Genomic DNA, 13,404 nt, shown 5'->3' with positions numbered 1-13,404 from the left:
TGTGGACAAAAAATCACTAATGATGGAATCCACTTCTTGATCAATTCCCTTCGACTCTCTATCCACTTCCTCAACATCACTCTCCTCTTTAACATCCCTTCCAAACTCCGTGGAAGAGCGCTCTTCAACTTGAGATTCCTTTATGTGCTCAACATATCCTAAACATCCACCCACTACTTCTTTTTGTTCACTAATTTCTACCTCCTCCTCTTGTATTTCTTGTTCTAACTCCTCCTCCTCACCATGGAGCTTCAAATTCACTCACTCACTAAGCTCCTTGGTTGCTTCTCCACATTCAACAATGGGAGCGCCTTGATCGCATAGGCTTAGGCGGGATGAGACTATGTTACCAATGGCTTCTACCATGATAGCCATTTTTACTCTTAACTTCGCAAACTTCTTTTCATCCTCCTCGTGTTGCCTTAAGATATGAGATTCCAGATCTCTCAATTCCAGCATGGGGGTTTCATCGGGAGGTGATGGTGGAAGAGAAGGTTCATTGTTTGATGGAAGGTTGTTATAATTGGAAGGTGGTTCATACTGGTGAAATCTTTGAGGTGGTGTGTGTGGACTTTGTGGTTCTTGGGTGCATTGGGGTTGGAATGGTGGGTATGGGTTGGGATCATATGGAGGTGGATGGTGGTAGAAGGCTTGTAAGTGTGGTTGAAGGTTATGTTGAGGAGGGGGTTCATATGCATGTGGTGGTTGTGGTTGACAATCACAATAAGGGTCATCACACACATTAGATTGGTATGCATTAGGATTAGGATTATACCCATAAGATTTTAGAGGAGGTTGTTGCCAAGAAGGTTGCCCATAAGCTTGGGGTTCCTCCCATCTTTGACTTTCAAATCCTTGATGCACATCCTCATTGAAGCTTCCATTTCCTACAACATAGTTTGAACTACACTCATAGCCAAAGTGATGAGAATTCATGGTGACATAGAAAATAAAAATAAATGCTAACAAGAAATAAAGAAAATTAAGTCCTACAACTAGCGAAAACCAATAAACAAACCAAAAATCAGGCTATTCACAATATATACAATAGCCAATAACATAGCACCATTGCAATCCCCAGCAACGGCGCCATTAATTTGATGCAGGGATTTATACCGGTTCGGAATCCCACAAAATATTTCCGTTGTTAGTATAGTCCAAACCGATAGTCAATCCTCGAATCAAATTAATATTTGGTTTTGTCACGAGTACAAACCCCAATGAAAATTAACCGAAGTATTCAGACTCCGGGTCGTCTCACGAAGGATTGCAATGAGGTGGTCAATTACTGGCTACGAAGGAACACGGGGTTTGGTTTGGTAAAGGGGCAATAAAATAAATGACAAGGTTTTAAATGACAAGAAGACTAAATCAAACAAGTGACTAAAGAAGGCAATTAATAAAGAGAGAGACATTCATGACAAGAACTGAGAATATAGGCTTTCCATCCTAGTCATACAATGATTAATTCATCTTATTTAGTCATCTCCAACAAATGGAAGAAGGTATCATGTTAACTTCACATAGGAAAAATGTCAAACAAGACTAATCAATCATATCATAATAATAAACAAGAATTTATCTCATTACGTCATCCCCGAAGGTGGAAGAAGGTATCATATTATCTTCACACTCGAAGAAAGTTTAACAAGACTAGCTAATCTCAATCCAAAGATCCTAATCAACTCACTAAGTGAATTAGCAAGAGATTAGAGTTAATGGAAACAATACTAGCTAACAACTCTAGATCACCAACATGAGTTGGGTTTTCATGACTCAAGATTGCCTAATTACTCTTTCCAAGCCAAGAATGCTAAAAATCTACTCTAACATCCAACCAAGCATTTTGTCAAACACTTGGAAGGCATAAAAGAAATATAAATCTACCAACTACCAATTGCACGAAAAGTAAATCAATGATTCAAATCATCAATAAAAGAAATATCAAACATCAATTTGCATTAAATGTAAGCCAGATCCAACATGAGTGCATGAACATAAAAGAGAGCATAAGAGGAAAATTAACACTACAAACCATGAAAATCAAAGAGTAGAAGCAAGAATTCATAAAGGAAACAAGATGAAAACATGATATTGAACCTAGATCTAGAAGAGATTAACCTAACCTAACCTAATTCTAGAGAGAGGAGGGAGATTCTCTCTCTAGAAACTACTCTACATGATGCTAACACTTCAAACAATTGCTCCCCCCTTTGCTTGGGCTTCAATTATGCATGAAATACACTTAGAAACAAGTTGGAATTGGGCCTGGGCAGCTCAGAAATCGCCCACAGCGTTTTGCCTTTAAATGGGTCACATGCGAGTATCGGGGCGCACGCGCCATGTGCACGTCCACGTCGATTGGCTGCTTTCTTATGCACGCGTACGCGCCATGTACGCGTACGCGTTGCCATGCGATGCCACTTCTGCACGCGCGCGCCTTGTACGCTTGCGCGCCCATTGAAGTACTTCTAATCTTGGTTTCTTCATGCATTCTCCACTTTGTATACTTTTCTCCTCATTTCTTCCATCTAATACTTGCCTTATGAACTTGAAATTACTCAACAAACACATCAAGGCATCAAATGGAATTAAAGTGAATTAAAATCACCATTTTAAGGGCCTAAAAAGCATATTTTTACACTTAAGCACAATTTAAGGAAGAATAACAAAACTATGCTAATTCATTGAATAAACGTGGAAAAATGTGATAAAATTCCCTAAAATAAACACAAGATAAACCACGAAATTGGGGTTTATCACGAAGCTAGGTTGTGGAAGTACTTTGTGTTCTTATCAATATCCTTCACATGTCTTGAGCGCGACATCTGTTTTCAATGTAGTTCTTTTCTCACATACCATTTCTCACAGCATGCTACAAGCGCCCTCCTTCTTGCCTCCACCGTTCCATCATAAATCCCTTCACCCACCATGTCATCAATCTTCTTAATCTCTTCCTCAAACATCAGAATTTTCTTGTCCATGTTGCCAAAATTGGCTTTATGCCATCTCCCCAGTGGAATTGTCAGAGCCTTCAATTTATCTGTGAATTGCACGTCTCCTAATCCTCTCTATTCTTCCTTTACCATCCTCAGGAAACCCTCATGTGTAATCCATGAGTCAATACTTCTGAACGGCCTCGGTCCATCTCTGATCCTCTTATCTTCCACTATAACAGGACAGTGGTCAGACAAACCCCTTGGCCCACCTCGTAGTCGAGTCTTCGGAAACTCCTCGAGCCATTCCACGCTCACTAGTGCCCTATCAATACGACTACAAGATTGTCCTCTGAACCATATAAACTTACGATTTGTAATTGGCAAGTCTACCAAACCCATGTCATGTACCCAGCTCTTGAACTCTTTCGCCGACGGGGTAATCTATCAGTGCTGCGTCTTTCTGCCACCTGTACAATTTCATTAAAGTCCCCCATGAAACAGCAGGGAACCTGACATAAACCAGCTATGTAACTCAGCTCCTCCCACATAACAAGCTTCTCATTTCTATCATGTGCACCATAAACCAAAACAAAAGCACAATTGTAGTTATTCTTCAGTATAACCCCTTCAACACACAACCATCTCTCACCTTTATAAGAATTTCTAATTTTAAAAAACTCATAATCCCATATTAGTAGCAGCCCACCAGAAGCACTAAAAGACTCAACATAATCCCAACCCGCGTAACCATTCCCCCAAATTTTTGAAATATCAAATCTAGTCACCAACTGCCTTTTAGTCTCTACCAAGCCTAACATGTTCAACCTAAATTTTTGCTTTAAGTCCTTCACCATCCTCAATTTTTCATCACCCCTTAACCCCTAACATTCCAAGAACTAAAGATCATTTTAAGGAATCATCACACACCTTTTTTGAATTTTAGGTCTGCTTTGTCTAGCTTTTGCCTTCTGTTTAGCCAATCTTCTCTTTTGAGCAATTTCTTCATTCTGTTGTTGGAGAATCGCCATGATGTTATCTTCTTCATTATATAACTCTGCTCCAGACTCTTTTGCTTGTTCCTAAGTCCTTCTGTTCTCTATCAACTGCTCATCTAATCTTGAATATTCGGTGTCACTTGCAATATCATCGTTTGTCTGTGCTCTGTCTCCCACACTGGCCTCATCATCATTGTAATCTTCTCCATCGTTATGGTCCTGTGTAATTTTGTCCCGAGTCACTTTAACTCCGCCCCCTGCTTTAGTACCTTCTTAATAAACTCGACCAGCTCTTCTAGCATCATTGCTAGGATTGTGCCTTCCGTTATACCCGTATTTAGCCCCGTCGTTTCCTTGTACCTGTTCAGCCCCTCCCTCCCTTTCGTTCATTTTGCGACACCCTTCCACCACTGCAACTCTTCCGCTTCCAACCTTCACAGCCCTATTACCATTGGTTAATCCTAGCATACTAACGGAGGCCTGTCGATTACCTTCCTGCTGTGCACCTGTGCCTTCAACCTTCCTTCACCGCTGTCTTCAAGCCGGCGTCCTCCGCTCAGGTTCGGTCCTCCTCCATCCTTCAACTGGGTAAGGCACAGTTTGGGTGAAGGTTCATCACCGACGTCCTCATGGCATTCTGTGCCAGGACGTGGATTTGAAGATCGCCACCTGGAGACCTCTTCTGCCAGGTCGCGCGTCGCACTGTGCATGCCGCCTCCCAGGTCTAGAAGCTCCAAGGCAGCAGCATCAGACGTGTGTCCAACCTGTAGGAGTGTCTCAGCCTGACCCGAACGAACTCCACCTGGTCCACTTGAGGGTACAGCGTTCGCGTCCTCAACATACTTGGGACCCTTAGAGATTGGGCCTACATGACCCAACGTGTTTTCACTTCCTCTTATGCCGTTAGTAGGCTTATAAGCTGGGCCACCCATTTTATATCTTCTGTTATTTTTGGGCAGCACATTATGATTATAAGAATATTCCCAAGACACAGTTTGTTCAGACCCAGCATCATTGCTCTCTTGACATTCCACTAAAACCGTTTCTTCTTCAATAGCATCATTAATATTTTTATAAGTTGCCAATTTCATTTGATTGAGACTTAAATATTCATAACTCCATTCATTCAAAATTGTTTCTAAATTTACCAATCTAGCCTCGTTTTCAACCTCATCCCACCGTCCCTCCATTATCACCTCCGCAGCCTAATCTGTACAGTTTGTTGAATTTGCCGTCCTTTTCAACCATATGGCTACATCATCACTGTCTCTTCCAGATGACATCTTCTGTTGTTCACATCTGTTTGCATCTTCTCCCACGGTTTCCAACTTACATTCCTTTCCATATGTTTCATGTCCCTCCTCTTTTACCAGAACATCAAACCCACTAGTACCTATTGTGATATGGACCCATTAATTGATCACATCCATCACACAAGTATCAATTTGTACTCGGCCGACACTAAAGGAGCTGCATGATTCTGTCTCTTTATCGCACTCTACCACCTCACCCCATTGGCTTCCTAATAATCTGAAGGTGTCCCCAAACCACGCATGTAACGGAACCCCGAAACACTCCAACCACACTCTTCGAGTTTCACTTTTCTCTGACTCGTCCCATCTCCATACACTATTAAACAATTGTAGAAGGCTATTCATTTTGAAAGTGTAAGTCTCTTCCGCATTCAACAGACTATCAAAGGTCAACAGGGCTTTATATGCTCCCATTTCACGCACCTGAATAACTTGAGGAAAGTTCCTTGCAACTGAATCCTTCAATGACCTAAAGTCAATAGCCTTTGTCGATCCACCTACAAGGCTTTTTTGTAACCAGTCCAGATTTTCTTTTGCCACCACTACCTCCACCTTCTTCGTCTATCCATTTCCATGTAGATCCGTAGCAGTTCGATTGTCCTCTTGTGGCTGTACTTTGTTTGTATCTCTCACATCCAATACTCTCCTGTATTTAGTTTTCCCCACGAAGATGACCTTTCCTCTCAACCCCATTCGATTCATGTCTGTTATAGCCTTCAAGGCTCTTCCTTTCGTAGTGTACCAAATGAACGCAAAGATGTATAAACTACCATTATTCTATTTTCTTGATAAGTATATGTCATTTACGCGTCCAGTCCAGCTAAAGAGATGGAACAGTTCCCTCTTCGATATGTCTTCTGGGAGGTTATCCACGAAAATTGAGAAAGACTCATTCTCTAGACGTTGATACTCTTCTCGGTTCCAAACTCTAGGATCCCTTATCTGACCTATCGTTCTACCCCTCCCGGTGTTTTCCACCCACTCTCTCTCTCTCTACCTCGCATTCTCTCTCTATAAGTATTACCTCTACATAAATTAATACTTAAGGTTGGTGTTCCTGTGATGTTATTGAGGAATATTGACCAATCCAGTAGTCTTTATAATGGTACAAAGCTACAAGTTAAAAAGTTTGGAAATCATGTCATAGAATGTGAATGCTTAATAAGTAACAATGTTGGTCATATTACTTTGATTCCAAGAATGAATATGGTACCAACAAATAAAACCGTGCCAGTTAGATTTTATCAAAGACAGTTTTCCATAATAGTATCGTTTTTCATAACAATTAATAAGTCTCAGGGACAAACTTGATCTCATATTAGATTTACACATGGCCAACTATATGCGACACTTTCAAGAGTTAAGAGTAAGAGAGGTTTAAAAGTTTTGCTTATAAATCACGCAGGAATGTCTGCAAATTCAACCATCAATGTTGTTTATAGAGAAGTCTTTGAAAAAATAGGATTCTAATGTAAATATTTTAATTTTATTTTAAATTCTGTATTAAAATTAATATATAATTATTTTACTTAAAAAAAGTGTAAAATGATTATTACTCGATGTTTTTATGTTAAACTTTGATTTTGATAATAATTATTTTGTGTGTTTTTTCTTAAAATATTTAAACATATAAAAACTATTTTTTACTTTTTTAAATTTTTTCGTGCTGACCACGGGTTCGTACACTAGTTATATCTATAAAAGATGGGTTATGTACGATAAAATTATCCAAACGTTAAAATATCAGCTAAAAACCTAAATTATTCTTTTTCTAATCCTAATCTCAACGTTCCTCTCCTAAATAATCTCAATCCTCTCTTTATTCTTTTCATAAAGTTCACCACCTTTTTCACTAACATCACCACTACCATCGTCACCAACCGTCAGCCTCATCTTTCTCTTCGCAAACAATCAAATCATAGAAACATTCAGATTTTCTTTTTTAAAATAAAGAAAATGAAGAATTATGGAAGCGAAGAAAAGTATTGCGAGAGGACCTCCAATCCAACCAAGCAGCACAACTACTGTTCACACTATTCCTATTTTTTTAGTTTCGATTCCGCATATTGGGTTTGCAGCAATGATGTGCTGTCGTTTGATGCACAGTCATCCGCCATGGCGTTTGATGCACAGTCATCTGCCATGGCATTTGATGTTGTTAGTTAAAATCGATTATTAATGATTCATTTAGAATGGGTGGGATGAGGTTGTGGCGTTGGTGGATTTTTAGAGATTAAAAGCAGAGAACCATTAGTTTACTCTAATGGCGAATGAAGGATGCAGATCACGAAGAACACCGCTGATGATCCCATTGGTTCAACGGTGGAGTAGCGGCGATTGTGGTTTCTCAGGTGGTAATGGTGGATTTGGATTTTGACATGATTGATTCTGCGAATCCCTAACCCTATCAACTCACGTTTTGAGGAAGAAGAAAAAGAAGAAGAAAAAGAAAAAGAAGGTCAAGTGAAATAGGTGCTGCCTTGTCATCACCATGTTCGATCATCATTGTCGTTGTTGCTGTTGTGACAGTGGAGAAGAAAAAATGTGAGGCTAACAGTTGGTGGCGGTAGCAGTAGTGTTGGTGAAGGAGATAGTAAAATCCATAAAAAGAATAAAAGGAGGGTTGAGATTTGAAAGAAAAGTGTTAAAATTAGGGTTAGAGAAAGGATAATTTAAAATTTTTAGGTGATTTTTCAATGTTTAGATGATTTTGTTTTACAGAACCTATTTTTTATGGGTACAATTGTAACTTCTTTTTTTATGGGATAAATTTATCGGCATTTAAAATTTTTGTGGATAGAAATAATAGTTTATTCCTTTTCTTTCATCATATCTCTCAAAAAATAAAAGACTAATCAAATACATAATATAAAATTTAAATTTTTAATACTTGTTTATATAAATAAATAAATAAATTATTAAATACTGATCGACCAACCTAAATTATTGCGAATAGTATAATAATATATAAGAACTTCTAAATTCATATCTTAATAATAGGATATATGTAACAAGAAAAAAAAAGGCACAACTATGAAACACAAGTAAATCATGTAATATTAGATAATAAAATAATAAATTTAATATTAATATATTATTGATGTAAAATTTTATATAAAATTATTTAATTCAAAAAATAAATTACAAAAGAGACCTTGAAAAAGACATTGATAAAAATGATCTAAAAATAGTAAAATAATAAAAATTTTCTAAAAAAGAATTAAATTTGACAAAACTATTTAACTATAAATTTGTTTCATTTTTGTTAACAGAAAATGCTAAAAAAATTAATATGAATAAAGAGTATTTTTTGTTAATAAGATGAGATAAATTGATGATCACATTATCTTTTTAACTTTTTTTTTTTTTGGGAATATAGGGGATTAAGGACCCCAAAAAAGAGAAAGCAAAAAATTACTTATCTTTTATGGTGATACTAAATAGTTAAAGAATAATTATAATATAGAAATATTATGTAAAAATTTTCATTCTCTTAATATGTAAATGACATATACTTTTTTATCATTCACTTTTCTTATTATCCACCTTTTTTTTGGGTATTTGGAGTCATTAATATTCTTTCCAAAATTAATTTCAGTTTCTTTCAAATCAAATTCCTAACATCTCTCAATCACATTATTATCCATTAAAATGTAATTTTTTCTGCAAAAATTATAGAGCTCAAATTAAAAAATTTTAACAACTTCTACTATACTATTCATATTTTAAATATAAACTATTAGAAAATAAAAAATTAAATATAAAATATAAACAAAAATTAAAAAATAAATTTTTAAAAATAATTATTAACTCATCATATTAAAATTAATAAATAAGCAAACATATGAATATTAAATAAAAATATTAAAATAATTAAAATCATGACCTATTAGTGCACATATGAGATAATTTGAAGAATACAATAAGATGTATAGTTTAAAATTTGGTAATATTAATTATAAAAAATTATTAATTATAGACATCATAAGTATAAAACTATGAATACTATAAGTACAAGATTATAGATGTTATATGTATGAATTATGGATGTTGAGTAAATTTATCAATTGAATAAATTAATTTAAAAATTTGACATGTTTTTAAATTCAATTATAATAAAATTTAAAAACATCTATGTTAACTTGATAGTTACTTATGTAATAACTAAAAAATGATGTGTATAGATGTAATATCTAATAAATCTGAATTTAATTTTTAGATGTTAGTTGTATGTAATTATGGATGTTATGTATATAAACTTATGAATTTATACGTATGAACTTAGTTAGTATACTATAATTATAAATGCACATAAAAACACACAAAAAAAATTAAATCAATTTATTATCATACCTCATCAAAGCTAGTGTGATTTTTCATATTCTCGAAAATTGGTTGACTGACAATAATCTCATCGGGTGATGTTCAAATTATTCTTTAACTCCTTACAACATAAATATCACGTTAAGGTCGAATTCAAATATCATACTATTTGCAATGATAAAGGCCACTTCTTATAAATTTTTTTGGCTTGTTCCAATTGTAATTGAATTAGAATTGTGATTTTTGGCCTCTCAAAAAGTTATACGGCCTTCAAAATCCTTCTAAGTTCTAACTTCTAACAAATTAACAATAATAAACATATTATATAATGCTTTCACTTTTGCTAATTCTATTGAATGATAAAAAATAAATTAAAAGAAACAAAAATTAATTACAATTAAAGTCATTTAATGCATATTATTATTATCGTTGTTTATTATTAGTCTTTATTGTATTCTTAAATATAAAATTTAAATTATAAAAAAAATATTAAGTAATAATTACAAGAAAGTCTACTAATTAAGAATATGATATTATAATTAATATCATTAATAAGTAGAATTGATAAGAATATAATAAGTTGATTGATAAGAGAGTAAGATAAAAAACTCAGACTATTATTAAATTATATAAATAAAATAAATTATAAAAAATTTTGGCTAATTATGATTGAAAGTTTTTTGTTACCAAATTTTTTCCAATCCCTTATTTCAGGGGAACTAACACAATCCAATATCCATTGACAAGGCATGGCATATATTAGGAGGAAGAGCATCAAACAGATGGAGACCAAAAGGAAGGTCTTAGCCTTTTTTGCAAGAAAGTCTGCTATAGAGTTGGCTTCGCGTAATGTGTGCACAATATTCACTTTTTTTAAGCCAGTCCATAAGAAGCTTAGCATCATCCAAGAGTGAGAGGCTTGCAAGAGTGGAATTCATGGCATCATTTTTTAATGAATTTCACTATCGTCCAAGAATCTGACTCGATAGTAAATATGTTGGAGTTCTTTAGCAATGACTATTTGCAAGTCTTTGATAAAATCCCACAACTTACCATGGATAATTGAACAACACTAATATGATAAGAGAAACCTGTGATATATCTTCTGAGGTGATTTCGAAACACGCCACCACAAGTTGCACTATTTCTTTGCGGGGAGAAGGAGCCATGCATCAATATTTAGCTTGAAGCAATGCTCCGATAGGGGCACCACCTAATAAGACGACGGTCAAGGGCTGAATTATAGGATTTGATTAAAATATGGCTCTTCATCACCTTAATAATCTCAGCACAACGATTTTTAATTGAGTTTAAAGTAGTCACAACATGAATTATTTTGTCTTCAAACATAAGCTTGTTACGGTAATATCACAATGAAAAAATAGCAAATCTAAATAGGTAAGATAAATTCTTTGTCATAGACATGTTTCTTATAAGCTGACTCCGTTTGTCAAATAAAAAGAAATTATCCAAAATTTTTCTAGGGAGAATGATTTGCCAAATAAGAGCATCATAAAGGCAATGAAGCATTGTCTCATTGTCTCCATTGCATCTTTTCAACTTTAATTGTCTTGTTGGGAGACTTGTGACTGGGTTGGTAAATTTTTTGTTTTCAAAATTGGTTTATTAAAGTTGATTTTTAAAGATAATCATTTAAAAAATTGAAACACTTATATTTAGTAAATTAAATTAAAAATAATTTTTAATAAATAAAAATATGAATAATTATTTTTTAGTAAAATAATTTTAAAAATTTATAGTAATTATCCAAATCAATTTTTAAAATTTTTAAATTTGAACATTTTAATCCTTAAGTTTTAAAATATAAAAAATAGTCATCAATATTTATTTTTGTTAGACAATACAATCTCTTGTATTAATTATTAACAATTACTATTGATATAAAATGTTAACGCACACACATGATTGTTAAATGTCCAAGTATTCAAGCGGTACAAATTAATATTTAGAATGAAGTACAAAATAGTTTTTGAAAAGTTTAAAAATTTCAAACTCTGAAAATTTTTAAAACAACCCCTTCCGAATATTTTTTTTAAAATAAAATTAGAAAAATATTTTCAAATTAAAAAGATTTGTTTTTTCTTGCCATAATTCCTAACTATGATAGCAGAGATAGCTTCATCTGTAAGTTTATATATATTTTGTGCAATATTACAATGAGTGAATCCTAAAACTTCTTAAGAAACATGAATTGAACACTTGAATTTATCAAGATATTTATTCTTCAAGTGTTGTAAAGTATTAGTAGCTTCACATTGGAATTTTATAAATTATCCGCATTGACTTTGTCGTTGACCAAAACTTGTAAATTTAACTTCATAAATGACTTGATCTGCATTACATGCAAGTTCTAAAATGCTACTTTCATAAATATTTGTACAAATATTTTCAATTATGAATATGAAAAATTTTATATTAAATAGGAGTTCTCTTATCTCTTCAAACAACACTAATTTATTATTTTCTTCATTATTAAAGAATAATCATAGAATATGATATCTACAAATTAAATTAAATTAAAGATAAATCACTCCTTTAAATTGTGTGGCATTTAATAATATTACCTAATTATTTTGTTTTGACTTTTGTTTTGAAATTATCATTATAAAAATCGATTTAACTTAAACCAATTTAGTATGCATTCATAATAAATCACTTTAAGTTAAATTGATTTAATAAAAAAAAGTTTAATTATTCTGTTGGTTCCTATAATTTCGTAAAATTTTTAATTAGGTCTTTGTATTTTTTTCTTTTAATTGAGTCCTTGCATAAAAATTTTTTTAATTGAGTTTTTATATTTTTTTTTCTTTTATTTGGTTCTCTGCACTAATTTTTTTTTTAGTTGGGTCCCTATAAAATTAAGCCAATTACAGCCAAGAGGGACCTAATTGAAAAAAAAAAGTTGGTACAGAGATCCAATTAAAAGGAAAAAAAGTATAAGGATCTAATTAAAAATTTCGCAAAACTATAAGGACCAATAAAGTAATTAAACCATAAAAAATGACATTTCATTATAATTCAATCTATGTTAAATCAATTTAGTAGAATGTTGTGTTTTATATAAATTAATTCAAGCTAAGCCAATTTTAGTTTAGGTAAACAGCTTAGTTAAGCTCTTTTTAAAAAAATAGTTTAAATAATAAATGTTTATATTAAAAGTAGCTTATAAATAAGTTATTTTACGTTTAGTTTTTTAGTTTTAAAAGTGCTTATTTTAAAAGAAATATGATAAAAAAAAATTATTATGAGAGAAGCCACTTTTTTTAAACTTCTCCATAAGCACTTAAATAGTTTTTTAAAAAGTTACAATTTAGTTTTGAAAATTGTCCTAGATATCACAATTTAGGTAAACAACTTAATTAAGCTTCTTTTGAAAAAATAGGACAAATAACATAAATAAGCCAAGGGCCGCAAAAAATTACAAAGATCAGCCAAATCAAAAACTGGTTCAGGAATTAACCAATGGATATTTCTATATAGTTCGAATTAGGTTGTTTCGAACTTCATATACATGTAATTCGAATCACACTGATTCGAACTACTCACACACGCACACACCCACTAATTCGAATCAACCTAATTCGAATTACACCCCAGTAATTTGAATTGGCCAGATTCAAATTACTCATGATTTAATTCTGCCCATTCTTTTATTAAAAAATTAATAATTGATTAAAAAAATTAATAATTTAAAAATTAAAAAATATATATTTTATTTCATGCATTAAAAAAAACTAACAAAATATTTAATTATGAGGCTTCTTTAAAATTTAATGAGCTATCAATTCGAATTTTATACAATACTCTTTTGCC

At 32.9% G+C, this 13,404-nt stretch overlaps 1 protein-coding gene across 1 annotated transcript; it reads right to left on the bottom strand.

The window, feature by feature from the left end:
* Window positions 1-3,071: 3,071 nt before the first annotated feature.
* On the bottom strand, window positions 3,072-3,967 carry LOC148569229 (uncharacterized). The gene is made up of 3 exons (XM_088484952.1): window positions 3,905-3,967; window positions 3,348-3,820; window positions 3,072-3,288 (listed from the first exon to the last, which is right to left on the bottom strand). Exons 1-3 carry the CDS (start codon window positions 3,965-3,967, stop codon window positions 3,072-3,074), a joined length of 753 nt encoding a protein of 250 aa, XP_088341078.1.
* Between the last annotated feature and the right edge of the window lie 9,437 nt (window positions 3,968-13,404).

Source organism: Arachis ipaensis, chromosome B4 (genome assembly GCF_059453495.1).
Source record: "Arachis ipaensis isolate K30076 ecotype BB chromosome B4, ASM5945349v1, whole genome shotgun sequence".
Lineage (NCBI taxonomy): Eukaryota > Viridiplantae > Streptophyta > Magnoliopsida > Fabales > Fabaceae > Arachis > Arachis ipaensis.
The sequence above is the reverse complement of the archived record's forward strand: the minus strand, read 5'-3'. Positions and strand labels throughout refer to the sequence as shown.

What these genes read in the sequence shown, in the direction of transcription:
- LOC148569229 (XM_088484952.1), bottom strand. Translation starts at nt 3,967, where the DNA reads ATGGCGATTCTCCAACAACAGAATGAAGAAATTGCTCAAAAGAGAAGA. An exon ending in GAAGATTGGCTAAACAGAAG is followed by an intron (nt 3,821 to 3,904) that starts GCAAAAGCTAGA and finishes TTGGAATGTTAG; the next exon opens with GGGTTAAGGGGTGATGAAAA. An exon ending in CGAAAGAGTTCAAGAGCTGG is followed by an intron (nt 3,289 to 3,347) that starts GTACATGACATG and finishes TATATGGTTCAG; the next exon opens with AGGACAATCTTGTAGTCGTA.